This window comes from Camelus bactrianus, chromosome 26, assembly GCF_048773025.1.
Source record: "Camelus bactrianus isolate YW-2024 breed Bactrian camel chromosome 26, ASM4877302v1, whole genome shotgun sequence".
Classification (NCBI taxonomy): Eukaryota; Metazoa; Chordata; class Mammalia; order Artiodactyla; family Camelidae; genus Camelus; species Camelus bactrianus.
Genome location: NC_133564.1, coordinates 29,562,825 through 29,590,311, shown reverse-complemented (window position 1 = coordinate 29,590,311; position 27,487 = coordinate 29,562,825). Strand labels below are relative to the sequence as shown.

General features: G+C 47.1%; 1 protein-coding gene across 4 annotated transcripts; it reads left to right on the top strand.

Annotated features, from left to right (window-relative positions):
• Positions 1–27,487, top strand: RAB11FIP1 (RAB11 family interacting protein 1). Of its 4 annotated transcripts, none has more exons than XM_074353267.1 (6): positions 1–457; positions 13,885–14,324; positions 15,254–16,040; positions 17,029–18,840; positions 19,823–19,931; positions 24,269–27,487. In XM_074353267.1, exons 1-6 carry the CDS (start codon positions 81–83, stop codon positions 24,485–24,487), a joined length of 3,744 nt encoding a protein of 1,247 aa, XP_074209368.1. In that variant the 5' UTR covers positions 1–80; the 3' UTR covers positions 24,488–27,487. The 4 variants fall into 4 exon arrangements, with proteins under 4 accessions (XP_074209368.1, XP_074209369.1, XP_045366776.2 ...); XM_074353268.1 differs by having other exon boundaries at positions 24,214–24,462; XM_045510820.2 differs by lacking the exon at positions 17,029–18,840 and having other exon boundaries at positions 2–457; positions 24,214–24,462.

The window sequence follows — 27,487 nt, the reverse complement described above, 5'->3', positions numbered from 1 at the left end:
GGGGCGGCGGGGCGGGCCGTAGACGCCGCGAGTCGCGGCGATCTCCTGTTTGCTTTCTGTTGGACCGCGGAGCCGTCACCATGTCCCTGGCGGCCTCGGCGGGCAGGGGCCTGGGGGCCGTGTGGTCCCCAACCCACGTGCAGGTGACGGTGCTGCAGGCGCGAGGCCTGAGGGCCAAGGGCCCCGGGGGCACTAGCGACGCGTACGCGGTGATCCAGGTGGGCAAGGAGAAGTACGCCACCTCGGTGTCGGAGCGCAGCCTGGGCGCGCCCGTGTGGCGGGAGGAGGCCACCTTCGAGCTGCCGCCACTGCTGTCGGCCGAGGCCGCGCCCGCCGCCGCCGCCACCCTGCAGCTCACCGTGCTGCACCGCGCGCTGCTCGGCCTCGACAAGTTCCTGGGCCGCGCCGAGGTGGACCTGAGGGAGCTGCACCGGGACCAGGGCCGCAGGAAGACCCAGTGAGTGCGGGCCGGGGGCGAGGACGCGTGACCTGGGCTGTGAGACCCTTTTTGAGTGTGTCTCCCCAAGGGGACGGACGGGGCGAGGGCTTTCGAGAGGGATCCCCTCGACCAGTAACAGTATTCTCACCTAGCTTCACCTTGGGCTATCCCACCCCAGCTCTCTCGGTATGTGGGCCCTTTGAAAGCGGGGTTAGGGGTACCGGGGGCGTTTTTAAATCTGCAGGACCGCACTCCCCGCCTGAAACTTAGTAATCATTTAATGAACTTTTGATGAGTTGAAAAATGCATGTGGGCTTATTAGTGTGGGTAGAGTGTATATTTGATATACGCATTAGCTTACGTGGAAAGCTTCCTGGGTATTTCACTGTACCGGACACTTGGAGAATGGCTCGGCCAGGGCTCAGGGAGGATTAACCGGAGCAGTGAAACCCACTGACACTATGGCCCTAGAGGCTCGCCCAGGGACAGCGCTGGGCGTTACAGTGCCTGGTGGGGGGTGGGGGGTGGGGGGTGCTGAGGAGTGGGGAATGCTGGCTGCCGGGTGAGGGCTGTCTTCCCCAGCCCCCACCTCACTGCCGCCTAAGGGGTTGGTCGAGAGAATTTGCCCCTCCCTCCCTCCTCTCCTCCCCCAGGAATACTAGAACAGCTTGGTCTTAACTTTCAGAGCGAGAAATACTAAGCTTGTTTGCCCTGGGCCGCGTATCAGTAAGGATTTCCCAGTGATGGCTGGAGCCCTTGGCCAAGCTGAACTGAAAAGTAGGCATTGTTTCTCTCTGGAGTTTGTCACGTTGTCTCCAGTCCTACTCGGGGTGGTTGGCTGCTCACCTGTGGCTCCCTTTTCAAGACTTCTGTGTTAGGGTATCACAATCCTGCTGGGAAATCACTCCAGCGTGTGACCGATTTATTGGTTCTCTCTTGCAGGTGTTTGGAATGGAACATTTGCTTATGCTCCTCTAGTATATCAAAAGCTAGCCTTGCTTAACTTAACTGGTTACTTTGCTGGACCTTAAATATGCAAGCCAGTCATGTTATCACCTAATTCCTGCAGTTTATGAAGCACTCTGATTCACACTGTGTTTTAGATATAAACAGTGTTTTAACTTTCTGTGGTGAAGGAGACAGGAAAAGCCAGATGATTTCAAGTGACTGGACTCCCTTTTCTGTAGGGTGCTTGCAACTGTAATACCTGCTTCCCTTATCTGGTCAGAGATGAATAGGTATTTCTGAACTCAAATCAGATAAAAATAGACAGCCTCAAGGTGAAGGTGGATGGGGTATCTTTGAGGCATCGATTTACAAGCCATGAGGTGAGCAGCTGTGTCTTTGCTGAGCAGGGCTGAAGCAGTGTTAATTTTCCGTTTGATTAAATGACATTTGGGGCCTTGGGTTGGCTTCCTTTCCAGCTTCAACTCGGCACTGTTGGCCATCTTTTGTCTTGTCCTATCCCAAGATGTGCAGATCTTATATCTCTGCCGTCTGTTTTTTACGTGAATGTTTTATTCCCTGAAAAGATAGATCACATCTACCTGCCAGAGATGGGGATTCCAGATTTCTGGGTCTGGTGTCCACTCTGGCCCTGACTCATTGTTGGGCTTCGGGCAGCTTGGTCTCCAAACACCCAAGTTTCCCTATTTATAGATGGAGCTTGTGGCCAGCCTTAATTGATGTTTATAAGATGTTTCCAGTTTCCTGTATTAATGGAGCCCAGTGTAGAGATTCAAAAGGGTCTGTTACTGCTTTGTGAGGAACGAAAACCTCCTCAAGCTCCTTATTGCAAGAAGGATGGTGGGGGGAGGGTATATATAGCTCAAGTGGTAGAGCGCATGCTTAGCATTTACAAGGTCCTGGTTTCAATCCCCATTCGCTCCTCCAAATAGAGATAAGTAAACCTAATTGCCTCCCCCTCATAAAGCAAAGAACAAAGAAGCGTTCAATCTCTGCATCTTCATTTTCCTCATCCTCTCCGATGTATTCCCAAACCTAGGTGATTACTCCCATCTCTATTAGACGAGCTTATGCCCACTTAGTATCAACTTGTGGGAAAATGGTGCTTAGTCGATGTTTTTTATTAATAACTGCAAAGGATGTCATCTTTGCTCCTCTAGCAGTAGATGAACTTGCAAGCTTTCTATCTGTCACTTCCTGGGACTTCCCAAAGTCCTGGGGGAACCCAGTTGAACTAAGCCTGTCTGGCGTCCTGGTACATCACCTGCGTGCTCAAGGTAGCTGAAATTTGGAGCACGAGATATACACTGAGAGGCAGAAGTTTAACAGAAAAAAACTGGTTGGGCTAGGAAAGTCATTTGAATTAGTTATTAATGGTTGTGACTCCACCTTAGACATTAAAAGCTAGAAACAAAATAAAAGCTCAAATCTTGGTCTATAGGTTGGTGTGGGTGTACATGTGCTTGTGTGTTAATCTCTGCAAAGAAGAGTTGCTGCTCTGGAGTATGACTTTTTCTTCTCCCGTGGGCCCCGGAGCTGAAACTTAAGGCGTTAAGAGCTAACTTACTAATATTTCCATTTGTTCTCTTGATAAGCCCCCGTCTATCACATATTTGGAGTCAAAAGACTATGCTTTTTGTAATGACTCAGGTTGTGGGGACCTTGTTTAGTGTGATGACACAGATCTTTAAAACACGAAACAGACTTTCATATGGATAGGATACATTTAACAGGGAAGTGTGTATGGCCCCTTTAGTTAAGAAGAAATTGATATGTATAAAATAGATAAATAACAAGTTTACACTGTAGAGCACAGGGAACTATATTCAATATCTTGTAGTGACCTATAGTGAAAAAGAAAATGAATGTGTGTATGAATATGTATGACTGAACTATGATGCTGTACGCTGGAAATTGACACAACATTGACTATACTTCAATAAAAATACAGAAATAAATAAAAAGAAGAGATTTAAATGAATTGGTTTTGCACTGATACAGTTGTTCCTCATATCAAGGGTGACTGGTTCCAGGACCTCCTCTACCCAGGGATACCAAAATCTGTGGACACTCAAGTGCCTTATGTAAAATGGCTTAATATTAGCATTTAGCCTCCGCAGTTCTCTTGTATGCTTTGTCATCTCTAGGTTCCTTGTAATGCCTAATAAGATGTAAATGCATTGTAAATATGATGTAAATGCCATAAATAGTAGCCAGTGCAGCAAATCCAAATTTTGCTTTTTGGAACTTTCTGGAATTCTTTTCCCCCAAAATATTTTCGATCCAAGGATGCAGAACCTGTGGGTACGGAGAGCCAGTTTGTGTGTACGTATCTGTTAAAGACCTGGGGTCTCATTCAGTTGGGCCTTAAATGAGGGTCAGTTAAGTCCCAAGATCATAAAACAGACATGAAGCTGAGAGGCAGAATCAGGTGACCAACATGTGAGATTCTCTGCTCTGCTCTCTGGTCTTGTGTAGTTTGGGGTCCTAGACTGATTTAAGAAACAAACAAAACCGTTTTAGGATACTAAGAGCAATAAAATTGGGGGAAATGCTCTCTTAAAGACAGATTAAAATATTCATTCAGGCTGCTGCCCAGAAGGCCATTGTGTAACTAAACAGCATGAAATATAATACTGTGATAGCCTTCCAGGTTGAAGAGTGAGTGAGTGATGAAGAGTCAGTTTCTTGTATCTCTTGAAGTATGAAGAGGGAATTTGGTTGCATACAAGAGGACTTGGATACTTATAAAGGCGAGACACTTGGGAGAACTCTAAGTATAGTAAGACGGTGTAGTAAGTTACCAAAGGAAATTCAGGTGATTAAAAAGAAGGTCCAGGTAGTTGTTTTTCTTGGAGATTTGGAGGCAGAGAAATAGATGAGCAGAGATCTAGAATTCACAAATTTGTGCATGTATCTTTGAGTTTCCTAAGCATGTTTAGCTTTTTTGTAGCAGACTGGAAAATCTGAGCAATGTTGTTACTAGTTAGGTTTTTCTTTGCTTGGGATTCCCCTTAAAGATGACACTGGGCCTCACTGGAAACCCTCCCACCTCTGACCCGGCACCGTCCCCTCCCACCTAGCATTGGAAACTGATAGCTCAGTGCCCAAGACCAGTGATCTGTGGGCTCTGGGATCCAGCAGGGGAACGAAATGACTAAGAAGGGGGAGGGTGCTTCAGAGTCACTGTTTCCTCATGTTTTTTGTGGTCTGATTTGATTATGATCATATTTGTAAGACAATAGCATGGGGAAAGTTCTAACTTTTTTTTTCCCCTTGTCTTTAAAGTTCATCCATACTTTTAGTAAATATTTTTTAATGTCTACTCTGTACTAGGCCCTGGGTATACATTGTAAACAATGATGAACAGAACAGACATGATCCCTGCTCTCAGGAAGCTCAGAGCCTTGTGGGGGATATAGACAGTCAACAAATGAACACATAAATAACTGTGTGTTATGATAAGTTTGGTGGAGGGAAAGAACAGGGTTATCGTAAGAGAAAAGAGCAAAAGGGACATAATGTAAAGCAGGAGATTGCAGACAGCCTCTCTGAGGTGGAGATCTGAAGGATAAAGAGGAATTTTTCTGGTGAAGGGTAGTGGTAGGGGGAGCAGCCTGTGCAAAGGCCCTGAGGGAGGAACTCCTAGGAGGCTGGAGAAGTTGTGTCGATTGAGGCTGAGGAGGAAGGCAGGAGCTTCATTTAATAGTGGTGGAAGCCACTGAGTTTTGAAAACAGAGGGGTGATGTGATCTAGTTTGTGAAAAATCACCGTGGCTATTGGGTGGAGAACAGATTTGGAGCAGGCCGCGCCTGGAATCAGACAGGCAAAATGGGAGGCTCTGGCAGTAATCTAGGCAACCATTGGTGGTTCGGGGACCAGGGTGACGGGTGTGGTGATGGATGGAGGTGGGTGGATTTCAGAAACACTTCAGAGGTTCCGTTGGCGTAATGGCGATGGAGTGGATGTGGGTGGGGATGAGTGAGAGGAAGTGATAAGAATGAACAAATAAAATAAGGAGAACTTGCTGTTGAAAACGAACCAGGAAATGGTGGCTGGTTTCTTTCTGTCACCGTGATATGAGAGTGAGGTCACCATTACAGAGGCAACATGGGCAGTGATGCCTGTGAGGTGAGTCTCATGTTGGAGTGAATGAGCAGGAAACACCACTGAAACCAGGGTGTGTATCTGTGTGTCTTCAGGTACTGGCAGTTTTAACACAGGCCAAGGCTTTGTTTTGTAATAGCATAGCCGGTGGGACCTCACCCTGTGTGCTCCACGGTGAGGTCACTGCTGCAAGGAATACAGGACGAAGAAAAGGAGAAAATAATACACAACATGAGGGAGGGTAAACCCATACATGAAAAATACAATTCTGGACGCCAGGAAGTCCACTATTTAGAAGTTCTTCACATCAGGGAAGGCGCGTGTGCGAAAGAGCCTTGTGCCCTTTTTGTTTTGCTTAAACTTCCTTTTGGTTACAAAGACTTTGGTTGTGTTTCTACAACTGCCATCAGAGGGAGGTTTTTATGAATAGCATCTGTGTCATTTTGATTGTAGTTATTAACTGAAAAAGTTTCTAATTACATTAAAAACAATACATGTGCTTATTAAAATGTCATCAACTCTGACATACTTGCTGACATCACTCTCCCTACCCCCCTTAAAAAAAAATTTTTTTTTAAATGGAGGTACTGGGGATTGAACCCAGCACCTCGTGTATGCTAAGTATGTGCTTTACCACTGAGCTGTACCTTTCCCCCTTCTTCCCCCTTAACAATAATCTTAGCTATCCATTAAACTGCTACAATTTTAAGTGCCATGTGCATCTCACCTTTTGGAGGGATGTGAGCTCTGGTTTAGCTCCAGGGGATTAAGACACCCTCGCCCCAGTGGAGGGAGTGATAGGAGTTCATTCAAGGCCTTATCTTCATCTCAGAGCAGTGCCTGGGTGGCCTTTGGTTCTGGATCTGGTGCGGATCTCTAAACCTCAGGGCCTTTGAATTCCAACAAAATTAACACTCAGATCCTTGTATCAGCCCTTGACGAAAACCAGCCTGCTGCCTACATCAACTGTCTTGGAATAAACTTGGTGAGTGGGTTCTGCTCCCCTTAAGGTGTCCTCGGGTCATGCCCCAGCTGGCTCAGGAGGAGACCAGGCTGGACGCTCACCCACTGTCCCCCTGGCCAGGGATCACTTCCATCTCGTTCTTTGCTGTGTGACCTGGCCCAGGGGCTCGGACATCTCTGGGTGAGTGGCTGCGGTCGTTTGCCCTGTGGACGTGGAGAACTGTTTAATCTCACATTAGGCCTTGGATTAAAGTCAAGGGGTGGCCGCAGTAGGAGGTCAGAGCCCTGCTTCTTTCTGTTTCCCGGTGTCCCAGTTTGGGGGATGGCTTGTTGTCAGCGCCCCTGCTCGGCACCAAAGAACCTGGTCATGTCACCTGCAGCTCACGGTGCCTTTGGCAAAGGAGCTGCTCTTAGCCACTAATGAGACGAGAAATTCCTTTCCTGCAGGGAGAGGTCTGTAGATAATCTGTTAGAGAAAAATCAAGGGCTTTGGTCTCCAGGGTGTCCCTGAGGGACACATTTAGGAATGTGCCCGCAGAGAGAAAAAAGGCAGCGGTAATTAAGTGTCTTTTCCTGGATGCCGGCCTCTGAATGGAGCAGAGGGAAGGCTTTTATAGGAAATCCCAAAGAAACATTTCTAGAGGTGTGACTGCTACACACTTCACTTCTAAAATTCTCTTCTGTTAAAAAGGACATGGCTAGCCTGGGGAGAACGAGTGAGGCTTCCAGAAAGCCTGGTGTGAAAAGGCCTCTTGTGATCATAAAAAAACAGGGCATCTGCTTGTGTGTGAGGGGCACCAGCGACAGGCGGGTCCTGGGCTGTTTCTTTAAGGGTGTCGCCTCCTACAGCCCCAGTCCTCTGGGGTTTTCCTTTTCCTTTTTACTAACCATTTATTGTTAGAACAGGATTTTAAAATGCTCTGGATGTGTGGTTTTCCCCTCCTCTTTGGGACTTACCTTGATTACAAGCTAAAATCATGGATGCTTTGCTGCCAGAACTCTCACAGAAAGGAGCATAAGTCTGTCTTTGGGTAGAGAGTGGACTGAATGTTCTTTGATGTCTGTCCTGCTGAAGTTTGTATTCCTTGATCCTGACCAAGAGGTGGTGGACCAAACCACTGCATATTCTTTTTCCTTCCTTAATGTCTCTTTGCAGGAGTCACAGAGGACCCCCTGGCTGCCGCGAGACTGTTCTTTGGCAGACCTCAGAGAATACGCCAGTGGCATTTGTATTTGGGCAAGAGGCGAGATACCTGATCTGATGGTAGACTATTATTAACATTTGTGGCTTTTTGAGATATGATCAACTGAAAAATTGTACTAGGTGATTGGAGGAGCAGTGGACATTTATGGGCATTTTTCTCATTCTTACAGAATCTTAAAAGACCGATGCCTTTCCTTTAGTCTTCACCTACAAGGAGTTTGGGATTGCTTTCAACTTGGGAAATATGTCTTTTGATCCTTATACTTTACCCAGTTATGTCGTCTTGGCCTATGTCTGAAATAGCTTGGGGACCCTCTATTTCTTGTCTCTCCCATCTACAAAGAAACCCTGTAGAATTCTATCTGATGGTCATGAAATCTTGTGATCAGTTCCAGAAAGTGTATGCTGATCATGGTATTTTAAAAAATCGTGTGTACTTTTTACTTCTGGAAATTGTGTCCTACAAACTGATTTTACAATTGAGTCTTCTCCTACTCCCTTCAAATGCAGATCATTGGTCTTTGTGTTTGCTGGCCTAAGTGTGGATCCTTAGGAATACAGTCAGTCTGAACTGTTGATATTTTAAATTCCCTTTGAGAGCCATGTGCACGGGTGAACTGTGGCATAAACGCACCTCACAGAATCCCATACAGCCATTAAAAATGGTGAGTGTGAAGACTGTGAGACAATTATATTTAACACACTACGACGGAATTGCATGTGTCTTACTAAGTCATAATCATAGCTAACACTTATGGAGTGTTTAAGTGCCAGACACTCTTCTAAGCTCTTTACATATATTTATTATGCCATTTAATCTTCGTAACATCCTTTTTTTTTGAAATAAACTCATGTTTATTTCTATTTACACAAAGTTCCAAATGTAGTTTAAATAAAGGTAGATCTTAGTATTGTCTACCACTTCCACTAAGGAGGTGGGTGCTTTTAACCCTGTTTCAGAAGAGGAGCTGGAGCCACAGAGAAGTTAAGTAAATTGTCTAAAGTCTCTCGGCTAGTTATTAAAACGTACAGCAAAAAGACTTCAAGAAAATACATCAAAAGGGAATGAGTGGTTGGATTAACACATGTGTCAGTTTTTTTAAACATATTAAAAAAGTTTTTCTGTAACCTGTTTTAAATTCTTTCTAAGGGAATTTCTGTAGAGCAAATAGTATAGAAAGATCAAAAGTCTTTTCAACCTGCTTTTTCTGTCATCTCTTCTTTACCATTGTCATTTACCAGCCTTTTAGGATCAAATTTGGTGGCTACAAATAGCCTTTCAGTGCTGTCAGAATGGCTGTTTTAGGGATTAGGGTGAAAAAGGAGCCATTTGCAACCCTCAAGGTCTACCAGCAAGTAGCTGACAGTGGGCAGAGGAGACGGTCCACCTCAGGAGGCAAGGCTGGCTGATTGGTGATTCTGTATTCAGAGTTAGATAATGAGGACCAGCTACCTGGGTCAATAACAAAACTCGTTAGACTGCTTAGCTTCTGCAGGGTGCACACCATGAACATTTTATAGGTCATAAGCACCTCAGTTCCTGTTTGCTACGCATTGCTTCTAGGCTACCAGGAGAAGAGGCTGGGCCTTTTCCCCATGTGGAATCACTCCCTTTCAGAACCCCTTGTACATGTTCTCATCTGCCAACCCCACATGACTTGCAGCCTTATTTTTATTCCCCGGGGAAAACAATGAACTGGTTTTTTAAATTTCTCCGTCTAAGAAAGATCGAGTGCGTCCTCCATCTCAAACACTGCACTCAGGTGCTGCTCTGTTCTTCCTGCTTCCTTCCTCACCTGAGGCCATCATCCCTTGGGCCACGAAGCTTGGTTACCGTGGGGCTGACTCATGCGACAAGTCATTGTTGAGATTTTGCACAGTAAGGGAAAGAGGCAGTCCACCAGTGACCTTGGACCCATGGACGAGGATCCCTTGAAATGAACACTAACACGTAAAGATGAAGTGACTCGTAGAGCTGATGGTCTTCCTTTGCCGTGTCTTTCCTGGAGCCTCCTGTGTCCAGTGGGAGGGTGCAGTGTTAATTCATTTTACTGAGTCCCCAAGTAAGTGGTTCTTAGAGCCCCTGGGGATTTAAATTAGCTGAGAACCTTCTTTGTGTGTGAGTCCGTATTTGTGATGAAACTGTATGATTTAGCAGGAGTTTCTTTTCATGTCTAATTATTTTCTCACGCTTCGTAGTCAGGAAGAAAAAGCAGCAGTTGTTTCAATGTGGCAAACCCTCTGGGATGTTTGGTGAGCCTGCTCCCCATCCCACTGGTGGGTAAGCTCTTCAGGGCAGAATCTGGCCTCTTCATTTTTTGTTTCTTCCTTTTTTTTTTCCGTAAAAAAAATTTTTTTTTCTTTAAAAAAAAAATTCTGACCTCTTCATTTTTATTAACAGTGCCTACCATGTAAAAAACATTTGAACCAAATCTTTGAAGCCATCATTTCTCTGTGTCTGGAATCTTTGAAGCCATCATTTTTTCTGTCTGCGTCTACCCTCTGGAATGTTTCAAAGGGAAAACATGTTTGTTTCAGCTGCAGGCGTACCAGTCAGTCCTTCACAAGTGTAATCCCGCGTGTCCGCAGGGATGCACTGTGAGACCTTTCATTTCCCAGTGGCAGGAACCACACGGCCCTGACTGTCACATTCTGATGGAAGGCCCCCGGAATCAGCTTCCTCGTGCTGAGAAACAGACATTCAGAGGCAAACCAGCCCTGAGCATGGGGCACGCTTGGGTGGTTTTAGCTGTTCTCAAAATGACTGTTTAAAAGTGCAGATTTGACAGCGTAGTTCCAGGCACTGGTTCTCCAGCCGGGGCCACTCGGGAGGCAGATCCCGTGTTCTGTGTCCTGCGTGGCTTCCTTCCCGTACCCAGCTCGTTCTTTATTACATCCCCTTGCTGCTCTTAATAAGACACCTTTCTGAAAATGTGGAAGACTTAAATGAATTTTCCTATATTTTTAGCAGTTGCCGTCTTGTGTTTGACCAAGAAAACCAAAACCCAAAAAACTCCCAAACAGTAAGGCAGCCTGTTTGGATAATATGCATTTTGACTTGTACGTATATTCCCAAGATCCTCACTTGACTGAGGGACATGGAGGGGTCTGAAGACAAGTTTTCCTTCTGAATCATTTTGTATGATTTGAATTTTTACCCTTTGCCTGTTATGACTTTCAAACACAGTTGGTATACGTTTCCTGTCACTTTCTATGTATTCAGAGATCCTTTTTTCGTTTTGGAAGAACTGAGTTTTAACTCTAAGTACAAATGATTATTTGCTTATAGAAGGGGTCATTTTATTTTTTCCTTTTTTTGAAAGGTTGCAGGAATTTTCTTTTTAAAATATGGGCTTAAAAATCAACTTGCTCCATTGGGATTATGGCTTGCTTTCTGTACTCTGCCCTTTGTACTGAAAAACCCAGCCCTGATTTCTGAGATAATGCAAGCTTTCTGGGTAGAGATGGGACACACCCACCCCTGCCATCACATGCTGTGTGTCTGTACCTGGGACCTGATTATTTATAAACTACTTCCGTGAGGCACACTGAAAGTCTAATGGACAGAAACACTTAAAATTTGAACCAGTGCTTAAATGTTGAAACCCACAAATATGTTCTGGTTTGGAATTTCTTAGGGTGAGATATTTACGGATCGTGGCTTTCACAGATTATCAAGTTATGCTTGTGTCAAAGCCTCCTTGCTTACGCTGTTTGAATTTAATGATCAGGATAGTATTGCTGGAAGAATTCCTGCCTTCCTTTCCAGCTTTAATAAATCCAGCACAGATTCACATGGGCTGCTTACCTGCCTGTGATTCCGTCTGCTGTTCACATCCTTAAACAGCCCTGTGGCCACCTGGTCTTTGGTTTTAGGTTTGCTTGTGAAAATAAGCAACAGGAACAGTCCAAAGTGCCTGTTTACACCTCCTAGTGGTGTTAGAAGTTTCCAAAACAAATCCCCCTCTGCTGCCCAGGGATTGAACTGGTACATCAGGTGGTAACAGGCCTCCAGGAGGATCCAGGAGTTGGTTACAGCTTTGTTCAAAATAAACAGACTTTGGTGCCGAAACTTTGGGGAAGGCGGCCCTTCCGGGAACTGGCAAGTGGCATTCTTTGAAGGTCTTTTCGTCCCCTGGGAGGGCAAACAGAGAGGCTGTGTGGAAGAGCTGGGAGAAGGCCGTGACCGATGCCCCACCCCTGGGTAGAGAGGTGAGGCTCTCTGCTTGTGGCTAGTGTGGTCATCTGAGCCTCCGCATTCAGCTTTCAGCAACTTCCCCCTTTCAGATACTTACCATTGGTATTTACAGAAGCGAACCACCCCTCATCACCAAGGCTACCGTTCAGCACATGACTGTCAGAAGAGAAAGATACAAATAATCCTCTCAACATCTAAGTGACAAATATGCAAACTGTTCCAGGCCAGGCCACGGGAAATGTATTGGAAAGACCCTCGGCTGGGCTGGCTGGCGGGGTGAGTCTGTCTGCATCTTCCCCGCCTCCAGCTGTGGATGGTAGTTTTAAAAATCATAAAAGATTTCTCCTAGAGGTCCAAAATCGTAGCTCACATCATTTTTTCAGATCTTGGCTGTATTTTGTTAATCCAATTCAAGTCCTTCTTGATGACTTTGTATGCTGGACTTTACGTGTAACCTTAAGAGTTACGGTGGATGCCAGCTACAGTGGGCTTTCCGCCCATCTGTTATTTTAGGGCACAACTTTGAAGCTTAAACCTTCCTTAGAAAGAATTTAAATTTCAGACCTCTTTCCTGTGTGTTGTAAAGGGGGTGGTCAGCAAAGGTGAGTTAGGAGGGAACACAGGGCAGGAGTCTCGGTGTGAGGGAAGGGACCTTTGGAGAAGCTGCAGAGCTGGTGCAGAACCCTGGCTGTGTGCCCTTAACAGTGGCAAGACCTTGTACTAGATCCCTGACTTGTGAGCCTCGATTACCTCATCTGCAGAGTGGGTGTAACAGCGACTTCAAGTCATTCTTGTGAGCCTTGAAGGAGGGTACTTCCCAGTGTGCTTCTGCTCCCCTTTAAGTGTAGGGCGAGCTCAGATAGTGGGGGCAGCGATCTGCCCTGTGAGCAAGACAGGCTGGAGGTGAAAGAGGAAATCCTGCTTCTTTGGGCAAAACCATCATTTCCTTAAAGTTCACGGCCCTCAGCTCTAAACTAGGTCTCTGAAAAGAGCATCAGAATGTGGGTTCTCAGTGTGAGGGTGACCCTGGGGTGGCCGTGGGTAGACTGTATGCTTGGACTTGTTGGCTCTCTGGAGGCTGGGCAACTCACAGGCTCATCCTTGCAGGCCACCGGGTGGAAATAACATGGGAAGATTTCCTTTCTCTGGTTTGTCTTTCAGTGCATTTGGGCCGGTATATTATCATTTGCCTTGTTGTCACATGGTTTGCAAATGACCAAGAGAAGTACTTGAATAATGCTTGAAATATTCTTTTTGCTGATTATTATTATTATTATTGCTGTCAGTTTCTCATTTTTTCTTATTGTGTTAAAACACATATAACAAAATTGGCCATTCTGACCATTTTTAAGCATACAATTCTGTGCATTAGGTACACTCACATTGCTGTGTAACCGTCACCACCGTCTATCTTCAAAACTTTTCTTTTCCCAACTGAAACCCTATGACCTTTAAGCACTGACTCCCCACCCCACCCCAGCAACCACCATTCTCTTTTCTGTCTCTTGACTGCTCCAGGCACCTCGCATGAGTGGAATCATACAACGCTTGTCACTTTGTGACTGGCTTATTTCACTTCTTTTACTTTAATAAATATTTTTAACTCTGTCTTATATTTTCCATCACTCCCTGGCAGGGACTGTTCAACTCTCACTTTCCTCTGAGATGCCGTTGTAGACTTGCATTGTACCTTAACTGTGTGTTGATCTTTGCATTTTTCCTACATTGAAGGAAAAAACCAGTCATAGGAAGTGATCTGATGGAATGTTTATTTTGTTCTTAGAAATACCTCTTTATTGAATCAAGATTTTAGGTGACTACACACTAAGTAGAGGGTCAGATCCCATCTTTGCCCAGGGGGTGTCTTCTCAGAAGTAAAGCTGTAAGTTCTGTCCTCCCCACCAAAGAAGAGAGGCTGGGCTGCGTCTGTATGGGGGAGGGGGGTGGCTGTGAACATTGTGGCAGCCCTTCAGTTCAAAGGTGACCTCTCAGCCTTTCTCCTTGTAGGTGGTATACCTTGAAATCCAAACCAGGAAAGAAGGATAAAGAGCGAGGAGAAATTGAGGTTGACATCCAGTTTATGAGAAACAACATGACCGCTAGCATGTTTGACCTCTCCGTGAAAGACAAGTCTCGGAATCCGTTTGGGAAACTGAAGGACAAAATCAAGGTGAAGAACAAGGACAGCGCATCAGATACCGCATCAGCCATCGTCCCCAGCGTGGCACCCGCGGCGGACAGTGATGACGAGTCTCCTTCCAAAGACAAGAAGAAGAAGTCAAAGATCAAGACCTTGTTTTCCAAGTCCAACCTGCAGAAAACGCCACTCTCCCAGTCCATGTCTGTCCTGCCCACTTCAAAGTCAGACAGAGTGCTGCTTCGTCCTGGAGACTTTCAGTCCCGGTGGGAGGATGATGACGAGGATGAGTCGTCCTCTGCCTCAGATGGTGAGTTTCCTCCTCCTTCCTCTTACGTGGCCTCTCTCTCTCAGCTTAGCTAACTTTGCTTTGGGAGAGAAGAAACAAACAAATCTTAAGAGAAAGATGCTAATTCAGCTCTTCAGTTATTAAAATGATGATGGTGGTGATGGTGGTGATGTGGTGGTGATGTGGTGGTGATGATGGTAGTGGTGGTGGTGGTGGTGGTAGTGGTGATGGTGATGGTTGATGGTGGTGGTGCTGGTGATGGTTGATGATAATGATGATGGTGGTGGTGATGATGGTGGTGATGGTAGTGGTGGTGGTGGTGGTGGTGGTGTTGGTGGTGGTGGTGATGGGTAATCCTGGTTAGGAAGCCTTCTCTATATAACTCTGGTTTCTGTGTAAATGCCTTTTCCATAATGTTGGGCTCTATGACTGACGTGCACTAGTACAAGCTTTTGGAGCTAGCAGAATGAATCCATTCAGGAGTATTTTTATTATTAAAGGTGAAACCATGGAACCTGACGGTAATTCTGATATTTCATTAATTCATCGGGTATTTATATTGAGCATCCATGGGATGCATCCCTAATGAAAGCTGAGGAATCCAGTTCCCTTAACTCTGAACTGTGTATTTTAAACTTCAGTTTCAACCACCAAATCCCTGCTATTGGCCAGGTTCTGTGCCTCTACCAAGAGCGCTGCCCTTTTCCTTGGCCCCACGCGGGGTTTCTCAGCCTCAGCACATTGACAGTTTGGGTGGATAACTCTTTGTCGTGGGAGCCACCCTGTACACCATAGGATCTTTAGCAGCACCCTGGCCTCCTCCACCTGCTGATGCCCGTAGCACCCCCCCCCACCCAGCTGTGACAGCCAAAAATGTTCTCAGATGTAGGCAAAAGCCTCTCCCTCTCCAGTTGTGACCCATCCCCCTGACTTTTCACTTCTCCCCACAGTCTTGTCTCACAAGAGAACAGCCAGCGAGGATCCTAAGCAGCTGAACCAGATCAACTTCAGCCTCCCCAAGAAGGAAGGGCTCTCCTTCCTGGGCGGCCTTCGGTCAAAGAATGACGTCCTTTCCCGCTCTAACGTCTGTATCAACGGGAACCACGTCTACGTGGAGCAGCCTGAAGCCAAGAGCGAGACCAAGGACAGCTCTCCGTCCTCCTCCCCGTCCCCCCAGGGCTTCAGGAAGAAGCGTTTGTTCTCCTCTACGGAAAACCTGGCCACTCAGCCTTGGAAAGAGCCTGGGGAGGGAGGTGCTGTGTCTTCTGAGTCTTCCACAAAGGACTCTTTCAAGTCCATGACTCTGCCGTCCTACCAGCCAAGGGGCAGCGGGGACCTTCGGGAGAACACTGCTCCGGCGACCTTGGAGGCTGCGAAAGAAACCAAAGAGAGCAAGAAACAGGAGAACAAGAAGTCCTCTCTGCTCTCCCTGGTGACGGGGAGGAAGGACGTAGCCAAGGGCAGTGAGGGCGAAAGCCCGTCTGCTGCCCCCAGGAAGGAGCGGGAAGGCCCGCCCTCGGGGGCGAAACCCCGGGAGGACAGGCTGGGGCCAGCTGAAGACCTTGGGAGGAGGTCAGAGAAAGAGCCGGCGGCTGTTGTCTCCGAACGAGGTAGATCCCTGAACCCCTTTGAAGGTGTGCAGATCCCAGAACCTGAAGCTGACCCACAGCCCAAGTCTCCACCTGCACCACCAGTTGCCTTGCCAAGGGCTCCCCAGACCAGAGCTGTGAAACCCCGGTAAGTCTCGGCCCCTCCCTCTGGCCTCGCAGCCTGGCCTACATTAGGGCAGGCCTTGCTTGTTGGTCCATGGTGGTCCGGGTAGAAGTCTGAGTTGTTTCTCAGCCAGTCCCTGCTGCCAGCCGGGCCCACCCGCACGGACTGCAGTGACGTGTCCCCGCCCCGAGCCACTGCAGGTGTGGTCTGTCCCCAGTCCGGCATCTCCCGCGTGTAATCATCTTTGCCGCAAGCATTTTCTCGGCAAACATTTTTGCTTCTGGCAAAAGTACCTGGGACTGGTTTGTCCATCTCAGTGAGATAATCAGGCCGCAGTGGAATGCCTGGGTCTTGTAGCCGTTGGGGAAGACCAGGTTTCGGCGGTGGTATGTGCGGAACCTGGTTTATTAAGCTCTTACCGTCCCTCCGGGGCAGATGTAGACTTTCCTCCTGGCACTTTGGCGTGGGTTTGCTGGCCTGAGAGACCCTTGAGAGTTCTCAGTGTGTGTTTACTCTGCGCCTTGTCACAAGAGCCTCGGAGGTTCTGTTTCTCAGCATGACTCACATTCACACGATATTCCTGTGGTCTAGGGTGGGAGAGGCTTTTTTTTGAGATTCTGCCTACTTCGATTTCACACACACACACACACACGCGCTCACACACACACACGGTTTATCTTCAAAGTCTGCCTGTTGCCTTGTGGTGTGCCTTGTATGGCTTTGCACTTTTTAGATGCTTTTTGTTTATCACCAGACAAGACTGTAGACTGTTGCTTTGCCTGGATCTTCTTGTTTCTGTTGCCACAGACCTTTCTGTGGCAGCCGTGCTTGGTGATAAAAGTGTGCCTTTCGTGGGTTAAGCACTGATGTTCCTCTAGCTTCTCAAGGTACTGCCCCCAGTATAAAAAAAAAAAGTTCTCGCCTTTCGAAAGCCTTTATTTTTACATGTTCTTTTTGCCTCTCACGTTGCGTCTGCAACTGACCTGCAGGTTTTATTTTGTCCTTTTTGCAGACTGGACGTGTCTCCAGAGGGTCAGCCCACACCCCGCCCCCGCCTCCTTCCCCGCCCCGGCCCTGCTCTGTCTTTCTCTGCTCTCTCCTCCAGTTCTGATCAGACACCTGTCCCGTCTAAACCGGGGCATGATTCAGAGAGCCAGTCCCCTGAGTCTCCTTCTGTCTCCTCCTCTTTCTCATCCCCCATAGTAGCCCCCATCTCCACGTCCACTCCGATTGAAAACTGGCTGTCCACAGACACGGGCCAAGCCAGTTCTGAAGAACCACCTTCGCTTCTTAAAGCAGAGCTGCAAAAGGAGAGCTTAATACAAGTTCCAGATACTGCTTCTTGGACCAAGGGCTCACTTCCCAAACAGCCCCCCGTTCCGGTGGGTAAAGGAATGGAAGCTTCTCCCATGGGGAAGACCAGCCGGAATGACCCAGAACAGTCTTTCCTGACACTGCCTGATATGGGGCAAGAAGAAGAGCTTCTGGGGTTTCCCCCCCAAAAACGAGGTGACATCCCTTCATCTGAAGAGGCTGGAGAAGTAACATCTGCCCTTTCTCTTGGAAGAGGCAGGACTGAAAGCCTTACAGGGGAGCCTCTGATGGGGAAGGACACAGACTCGGAGGGTCCGTCTAGGTCACCTGTGGGGGACACCGCCGGAGATGGCGGGGTGAGTCCTGCAGTTAAAGAAGCAGCAGCCGCCCTTCCCCTGGGAGAGTTGGTCCCCTCACTCGACTCGGAGATGCAGAGATGGGAAGAGATGGGTCTGGATGCTAGCGAGGGTGGAGAGAAGATCCAGAAGTGGGTATCGTTTTCCGAGAAGCTCTTTATGGAAGAGGAGGTGGAGGAGGCCCCTGCGCTCATCCACAGGGACAGAGGGGACCCCCAGGGGCCAATTCGAGAAGGGGCTGTCCCTGGAAATATGTGGGATGCAGGAGAGTCACAGGAGAGGGAGCCTGGGCCCGCTTCCCTGGCGGGTCGCCCTCCCCTCCTATCCTCCCAGGGGGCTTTCTCAGAGGGCCCCACACGCTCGGCCAGCTCGGGGAGAGACAGTCCCCTCTTTAGGACTGAGAGAGACGACACTTGGATGGCTCGAAACCAGAGCAAAGCCAGTGACCATGAAGGTCTGCTGCCTGATCCCCCGTGCAGCCTCCAGTCAACCTGCGAGATGAAGCCCCCAGTTATGGCCCATCTGGACCTGACCCTGCCTTCCATCCCCGAAGTCGCATCGGATGATGAGAGAGTGGATCAGGATGAAGACAACAGGGGTCCAGCCAAGGTGGCGGCTCTGGGAGGAGGGGCTTCTTCCCCAAGCACCTTGCCCACTCGCCCTGAGATGGAGAAAGGCCCCAGCGGAGAGGCCAGCAGGTCAGCAGAGAGCCTGCAGGACCCCAGGTGGGCAGCGCCCAGGGCACCTGCCCCAGCTTCCCCAGAGCAGACTCCAGCCCCAGCAGTTCATGAGCCCCGTCTTGGCGAGAGCTCTCACTTGGATGAACAGCCGCGGGGCCCTGGTGATGGCGAGGAGGCAAAACCCGTGGGAAATGGGAGGCCAGGTCAGCCTCCTGCCACCCTGGCTCCCCCTGGGGCCAGCACCCCTTTTCCTGAGCCCTTTCCTGCCACACACCCTCCCCCCAGCTCTCCACACTCTGACACCCACCACACCAATACAGCAGAATCTCAAAAAAAAGCAACAGCAGAGGGCTCCGCAGGTAAAGTGGAAAATTCTGGCAAGAGGAAGCCGCTTCTTCAGGCCTGGGTCTCACCCTCAGAGACACAGCCGGTCTCAGCTCAGCCAAACGCTGGATCGGGGTCAGCCAAGCACAGGTGAGAGTCGGGGAGACCGTCCTCCTGAATGTTACCAGCACCCTCCCCTTTGCTTCTTGTCTGCAGCTGTTCTGATGGTCCATCCCCCCCGTTTCGCTGGAAGGGCTGTCCCCTGGGCTGGGGACAACACAAGATACCCCTGCGTTTGCAGCAGGAACTTTGTAGCAAGAACACAGTAGCAGTCATCTTCAAAGATAGATTAGGGCTCGTTCTACATGGTCTGATTTGGAGCTCTCATCGCAGAGAAGCACCGTGACCACTCGTTTATTTTAGAGTCTCAGAAACCAGATGACATTGGGTGGGAGAGCCCAGCAGTGCTGAAATCTTGCTCTAACCACCGCCCAGTAGAAAGCAGGCATGTTTGTTATGAACTCTTTCTTCTTCCTTTGTTTCTTTGTTTTTCCCAGTTTGAATGAGGTATAGAAAGTTGATAAGTTTAACGTGTATGATGTAATGATTTGATAAATGTACGTATTGTGAAACGATCACAAGTTCAGTTAACATCCACTGCCTCACAGAGTCACAGATTTTTTTTTTCCTTGTAATGAGAACTTCTAAGACTCACTCTGAGCAACTTTGAAAAACTAATTCAGTATTTTAATCATAGCCATCGTGCTTTTACATTATATCCCAGAACTTACTTATAACTGGACGTTTGTACCTTTTGACCCACCTTCACCGATCCCTACGTCCCTGCCTCTGGCAACCACCACTGTTCTCCTGACGTTGAGAATAAGACCACGGGTCTTGTGAGAAGGTCAGGACACCCGGCTGTAAGGCATGCCTTGGCTTGCGTGTGGCTGCTTGGTGCTGATGGCTCTCACTTCTGAAGGAATGGTGGCGTGTGAGGGACCAGAGATGCCAGTGCGGCATGTCCCTACGCCCCCCGGCCACCGCTCCTGCTGGCTGCCTCCAGGAGCTGGGCCGTCTCTGGGCTCTGCCGTTACAGACATGTCTAAAGCTTCTGTCCCCTTCTCTTTAGACCTCATCCTGTGAGGCCGATGAACACGACAGCCACCAAGGTTGCGAACTCCAGCTTGGGAACTGCCACCATCATCAGTGAGAACTTGATCAACGAAGCCATAATGAAGGTACGTCTTCTGCAGAAAGAGGTGTGTTAGTTAGGGATCGACAGAACACACTGTCAGACCCACCGTTACACACACCTCCTGGGGCAGCAGGTCATGCTGGGAGTGACTTAACCATATGCCTCTTGTCTCTGAATCATCTCTGGAAGCCCCTGCACTTTACACTGGATGCTTACTTTTCCCCTTGTAGTTATTTGGCAGCAGCTGAATTTTTTTTGAGTCTCAAGCAACATGATTGACACCAGGACTTCTTTTTAACAAGAGGAAAGCATCACCACCACTACCACCCCCGGCCCATTCATATCAGATACGTTCATTTTCCCACGCGTTTTTTTCTCCTCTTGGCAAGAAAGTAAAATTCTTATATTGTAAACATTGCATAGATAGACTTTTTTGTAACTTTAAGAATGTTGCAAGGATAGTACAAAGAACTCCTGTGTGCTTCTCACCCCAATTCACCAACTGTTGACATTTCAACAGATTTGTTTTCTCACCTTCTCCCTCTCCATTCTCTTTGTATCTATGTACATATTTTTTTCTGAATTACTTGAGAGTAAGCTGCATACATCATGCTCCTTTTAAACCTAAATATGAAGTGTCTTATGTCTCCTTGTGGTTTGGTCAAGGCTGCGCATTCTTGGCAGGAATTAACCATAGAAATAATGTTCTCAGCGCGCCGTGTGAAGAGGCCCCTGACACCAGCCTGTCCCATTAGTGGGGTGTTAACTCTGATGCCTTGGTTCAGGCGGTGTCCGCTAGTTTCTTCAGGGCAAAGTTGCTATTTCTTCCCTCGACGATGAGTGAGAAGTGTGTGGGGAATTAATTTCAGCCCATGTAAATATCCTGCTCCTCATCAGCCTTTCTCCATTGCTGTCTGCTGGTGAATATGCTAGTTGCAAAATGGTGATTTTCCAGCTCCATCACCTGCATGTAAACACTCTGAGATTCCTTTTCACTTAGTATTAGATCGGAAACATGTCTGCATGTTGCTACTTAATTATTCTTAGAAATGGTTATGCCATCACCCACTCCCCAGTTGTTGTTAGCTTGTTCTCTGTTTTTCAATATGAATAACACTGTAGTCAACAATTGCTTGCATAGATCTTTTCCCTTCTTGTAGATTATTTCCTTAAGCTAGATTTCCAGGAAGAATATTGCTCAGTTAGAGGATTCCTTCTCTTTAAAAGGCTTGAATGATGAACATTAACAAAACCAACCCCCCAGGTGCTCTCTGCTGTGGCGTGTCTTCATCCTGCCCTTTCTGGTTCTAAAATCAGAGGGATTTAGAGTTGTGCCTTGTTGCACACCTCTGGTCTTTGACTCGTTGTCACATGGATGGAGGAGAATGATTTACTGAGTAACTGGGGACCATTAACGAGCAAAGATGTGTTTCAAACACGCGGAGAGGAATTTCCTAACTGACGGCTGGGTACTGCAGTTGGTAGACATAAACTTTATTTCTGTTATAGTGCTGGGCATCTGAAAGTTTCATTCAATCAGATTTTACAGTTCCGTGGATTCTAGGATGTCACAGAGTTTTTGTGTTTTTAAAGTGAAACTTTTCTCACGTCTCCTTCATTCCTACAAGCATTTTTTTTTTCTTTTTTAATGGAGGGACTGAGGATTGAACCCAGGACCTTGTGCATGCTAAGCAGGCACTTTTATCACTGAGCTATTTCCCTCCGCAACTCCCTCCAAGCATTTTTTAACTGTTGGGTGGTGGTTAATGCCTCTGGCTCCGTTCCACCTTTGCCTCCAGGAGCTGGGGTGAAGGTTCACTAAAAGCCGGAGATCTGAGTTTCGGAGACCTGAGTTTCGGGTGGAGAGGCTGAGTCATGCTAACAAACTGTTGCTGAAAACAAGTTAGCGTCTTCTGGCAGCCTTGCCCTCTCTTCCCTTGTGGTGCCTACTGACAGGGCATCGTTGATCAGCATCATTCTCAAAATGATGATCAGCTGTAGCCAGAACTGTGTACCTACTATATTTTAGCCCAAGCTGAAAAATGGACTGTGACTGCATCAGCTCGGCTTGGCTGGCTTCTGTGGTTGTGTGGAACAGGCAGCTTTTGCCTTCCCGGGGTTAACGATATTTACCAGGAAACTGGGTAGAACAGCATGGAAAGGACAATACTGAAAACTGGAGTCACTCGGCAGCCTCCTCTGCCCTCTTCCTTTTACTGTGGAATGCAGCTTGGCTCCAAAGAGAAACAAACACCTAGCTTTCGGGAAGTGAGCAAGAAGGCCCTTGGTTCCCATTCTGTTTACTCTTCAGAGCTCATTTAACCAGGGGCTTATCTCCCAGCCCTGACCAAGACAGCAACTGGCCTTAAAACAAAGGCCACTGCTGCTTATTTTGCTCACAGTTTCCGTGCCCGCCTGCTGCCCCTCTGCCTGGCTGCAGCAAAGCGGGTGGTTGGTCCTGGACCATGGCTAGTAAATATTCTGAGTCAAAGTGCAAAGGTTTCTGGAGATCGCTATTGGCCGGCCATAGAATAGAGTCTTTGTACTAAGACACAAACAGTGTTTATAAAAATAACTACCCTTTGGAATGTCGCGAAGTAAGAGAGAGGTTCGGAAAAGAAATTGCATAGCTGAAGTTATGAAAAGCTAGCTGAATCACTGCTATAATGGCTTTTTTTTTGGGGGGGTTATTGTTTCAGGGCCGCCATCCTTTATAGATGATTAATAACTAGGAATGTATTATTTATTCAGGTGGCTTCAGCACTTCCATTTGAAAATAATACAGCCAACTAGATCCAAAAATCATCTGTCATATTATATGGGAGAAGTTGGATACAAATTTGAATATACGTCATTATTAGGACAACTATGGGGGAAAAATCCAGTGTGAAAATCCTGGAAGGAAATATGTGACAATGGGCCCTGTTGTTTCTTGATTTAATGGGTATTTTCTGTGCACCTCTTCCTCTCCACGGCCACTGCTCACTTTCTGTAATTGTTGGATTGCCTTTTAATTTTTTTAGTCGTCATCACAAAAATAGGAACTACCAATGATTTCAAAGTCCTACATACTTTCCTCTTTAGATTACAGAATCCAAATTGAATAGCTGTTTGACAGTTTGTAGGAAGTTCCTTAAGTGTACAAGCCTTTTCAATTCTGTGCATTTGCCTTAAGAGGATATTTAGGGATATGACCAAAAGTTTATGTTCATGCATTTAAATAAATATGTTATTATGTAATTATGAAAATTGAAACCAACCTAAATATCCAGCAACAGAGAGACGGTTAAAATATAATGGAATTTTACACGTCCATTTAAAAGGCAATTTTTCTAAAATTGAATAGTGGGAAAATGCTCACAAAATAATAATTTTAAAAAAGCTATAAAACTTGATTCTGTATGATGGTAAAGTTATAAAAAATATCCTAAAGAAACTCAGGAAAAATAAGAAAGAGACCCAAATGTTAGGTGTTGGAGTTATGGGTAATAATATTTTCCGTCTTCTGGATTTGAGATTTTTCTATGATGAGTAATTACTCCTTTTATAATTAAAAACAAAATCCTGTTACTTGGAGGGGAAGATTAATTTTAGTTCATCTCCAGTGTCTAGCTCAGATGCCACTCCATCTTTGGGGGTTGTCCCAAGCACCTGGGTAGCCGTGGTCTCTTGGTTGTCCAGCACCGGGGGCATGTCATCCCCTCTCTGGACCCCAACCCCTGGAACCTCAGGTGAAGCCCCAGGTGTGGCGGGCACTGTGGGGACCTGGCCTCGCCTCTCGAGGACCACCTGCCTGCCCTCCCTCCAGGTGACAACTGCTTCTTCCCATCTCCCAAACTCTCCTGCAGACCATCTTATGTAATCAACATTTCTGAATAAATAAAATCTTTTGATAACAGGTATAATCTGAAAACCCCTGAGGACAAATTCTTGACTATTGTTTATGGAGCTTTTTTTCTTGATAGGCTATGCAAACAGGCAGCTTTAAAAAATAATTGTGATAAAATAAACAACACAAAATGTACCCTCTTAGCCATCTTTAAGTGTCCATTTCAGCCGTGTTAAGTACATTCTTACTGTTGTTCAACCAGTCTCCAGAGTGCTTTCCCAGACATGCAACTTTTTGGTTGAAGACTGGGAAATCACCAGTAGAATCATGGAGGTCTAGAAGGGGGACCCCATGAATGTCTGCCTTCAGCAAGTCTAAAGGAATAAAAGGCCCTTTACAGAAAACTTCATCAGCCAACAACCTGTTTTCCACCCAGATCAAAAACGAATTCCCAGGAGACTTAGTCACTAAGAAACCTCTTTCATATTTCTTTCAGATGTTTGACTTTGCTGACTTTATCACTTTCCTCCCTGCTTCTCCCCTCTCCAAAGAAATACAAGCCCTCGGACCCTGCCTTTGCTTACGCACAGCTGACCCACGATGAGCTGATCCAGCTGGTCCTCAGGCAGAAAGAAACAATCAGCAAAAAGGAGTCTCAGGTTCGCCAGCTGGAAGACTACATCGACAACCTGCTGGTCCGGGTCATGGAGGAGACCCCCAACATCCTACGGGTCCCCTCGCAGGTCGGCAAAAAAGCAGGAAAGATGTGAGTCGTCAGCCTCCGGCACCGAGACATTTTTGTGAGTCTGTTTCTGCCCGCTCCCGAGGCCGAGGACTCGGCGTGCCTGAGAGCTTGCGCCCAGGCTCCGAATCCCCCGTCTCCCTTGCCTGTTATCTGGCAAGAGTCCATCCTGCCTGGGGAAGTCAGGTTAATGATTACAATGAATCTTTTATTGTACATTCCCAGGGTTTTCTTTTCAAATGCCACTGTGCCTTTAGCCATGTTGTAAATATTTTATGCCCTGACCAGAGACGTCACAAGATCTGATCCTGGTCCAGAGGGTTCAGATGGCGCTGGGGTATTAATGTATTTTAACGTTGGGATTTTCCTTGTTTGATGTTGAGATTTTTAAAGTACGTCTCTCCCAGTCATTAAAGCTTGAGGGGAGATGCCAAGGACCATGCGATGGGGGCTGTGTTACACAGAACTTTCTTGGCTTTTGAGTAGCTCAGGTGTGGCTTTTTGGCTGCAGATGTGAAATTTTGCCACCAGGTAAACCTGCCTGGTTTCTTAGACATGGTCTTTTTGTTTTGACTGGAGCAGAGGCATTTAGGGAGCGCCTCTGATGTGCCTTTTAAATTTGGAACAAGCTGCCTTTTGCAAACATCAGCTGCCACTACTCTGTAGCCTTAAAACCCATTCTCTGTCAATCCAGAGGGCCTGTCTGTGGAGGTACAGAAGGGAGACCAGGGGAGTTAGAGTCACTTTGCAGCTGGGGAAGGCGCTCAGAGTCCCTCTTTTTGCAATAGCAGGGTCCCTGCTGGCCGGGGTGGCCAGGCCAGTGCCTTGATAAGGGACCGGGTGACCCAAGCAGTTACTAAAGTGGTTCCACCTGATTTCAGCAGGACCCCTGTGGCCCTTCCCTCCCGGTGCCTTCACTGGAATCCCTGGTTTCCTTAGCAGCTCTTCCCAGCATTTCCCTGCCTTGTTATAAAATCGTGAAGAGCAAGAAGATACTTATTTTCAGACCGCTATATTTTGAAAACTAGATTAGCACATATATATATATATATACATTATATATATTTAATTAGGACACTTGCCCTTCTTAACTAATAGCATCTGTGCAGACTCTTCAGGTAATCTCACTGTTAGTAACCTGATACTGATTAGTAACCTGAAAATACCATGTTTCTGCATTACTCATTTTTTCCCTCCCAGTTTTGACAGAATCTCATCAACTCTCAACATCCCCCATGGGGGACAGGTATCACTGGCCAAGGGGGCGGGCAGGGCTGAGATAACAGCAGTAATTCAACTGGGACTCTCTTCCGTGTTCGTTCTTGTTATACTGAAGTTAAGAAGCAAGATTATTGGCAGCGGAATCCCTTTTCAGGGTCCCATTGGCTGCCACGTGAGTTAGTATCAGAGCACTTTAATCTGAAGGATGATACTGAACTTGATTTACCTGATTAGCTTTTAAGTAGCTTTTAATATGGCTGTTTTATTTAATACTCTCCTCCAGTCCTGGGGACCACTGTAAACTTCTCAGATGACTTGTTTTTTTTTGTAGTGCTATGAAATTTATTTACATCTCTATAAAGAAAGCCGTGTATTCTCTTGAATTCTGAAAATGTATGTGTATATATCTGCTCTGCAATGTGTTTTTTACTTGATGTAAATGTATTTTGACTGTGATAACCCAAGGGCACTGGGGGGGGGGGCAGGTGTGCTGAGCGGTTTCTCTTGGGAAGAGCTGGTGTGAAGGCCCAAGTTCTTCCCAAGAGGTGGTGGCTGTGGAGAGATGTGCTGCTAGGACCTCGGGTGTGGGACTCAGTCCAGGTTTGAGAGGGACATCCAGGTGGAGGCAAACTTCTCTGCTCTGAGATACCACTTGAGAACTGGAGAATGAAGGACAATTTACTTCGAGGGTGTTTGGTTTCTACCACTGCTGGAAAAAAAAATTCAACATGTAGCATTCTGACACCTCTCAGAGCGGGTCACCTGGAGGCCACTGGCTAACAGCTGTCCTTGAGAACTCTACTGTGAGGGAGAACTCACCTGGGAAAGCTGGAGCCTGCTCGGAGCCGGTAGCACAGGCTGGGGGGTTGGAGGGCTGGAGCTCCTGCAGCTGGCGCGGGGCTGAGGGCTTACACCCATCTGTCTGCACAGAGAGAGCCCAGATTTGCCTCTAGCTGCTGTTAGTGCTCATGGAACTGACGGGCCCTGGGAGCGGGCCATGCTCTGGAGAAGCAGGAGCAGCTTGCTCTCGGCCTTGCCTGGCTGCCCTCCGGGAAGAGCAGTCAGAACTTCAGGGACATATCTGATGAAATACCGAACACCTTGCAGCGAACTTCAGTTAGAGGCCAGCTTGCTGAAAACATGTCAATCCTTTGCCCGGTTGTTTTCATATCATCTCAGTCCTTGGACTTTGGCAGATGTCCCGCCCACCCCTTTTATTTCCTGAATGTCAGCCTCCTTGGGTAGCAGAATGGAGGCGCACGGAAGTCTGCCATTTGCCATACAGACAGGTGAACAGTCATGACCCCGGGTGGAGGGGTGTGTGCATGGTGAATGGGATACGTGTGTGGGTTCCAGCTTTGCTAACAGTGGGGGCTCAGAAGGGCACAGAGGGAGGAGGAGCCATGACACTCAGCCACAGGCTGGATTGAAGACCAAAGGCAATTTAATGTTAAATGATACAGATCTTCCTTCCCTGGGCGCCTTCTCCCCATCAGCCTTTTTTCCTTTTTTAGAACTACTCAGCAATGATCCCTCAAGGCTGTGAAAGGTCTGTTGCCTTAGGTGGAGCGCTTAACCTGCTAGTATTCATATCAACCTCAATCCTGTGGTTGCGCCTGTCTATTATGTGAGCTACTAACTTGACCTCTTCCTCCTTCTGATTGAAAGCCCACCCAGCATTTTTGGATTATAGAATTATTATTTCCTGCTTTGTTACTTGGGGAATTTTGAATTTCTTTGGTTTTGTCTTTAAGAAGTAACCTAAAATTTCCTACAACACTAAATAAAATGGTACTACCTTTCAGAA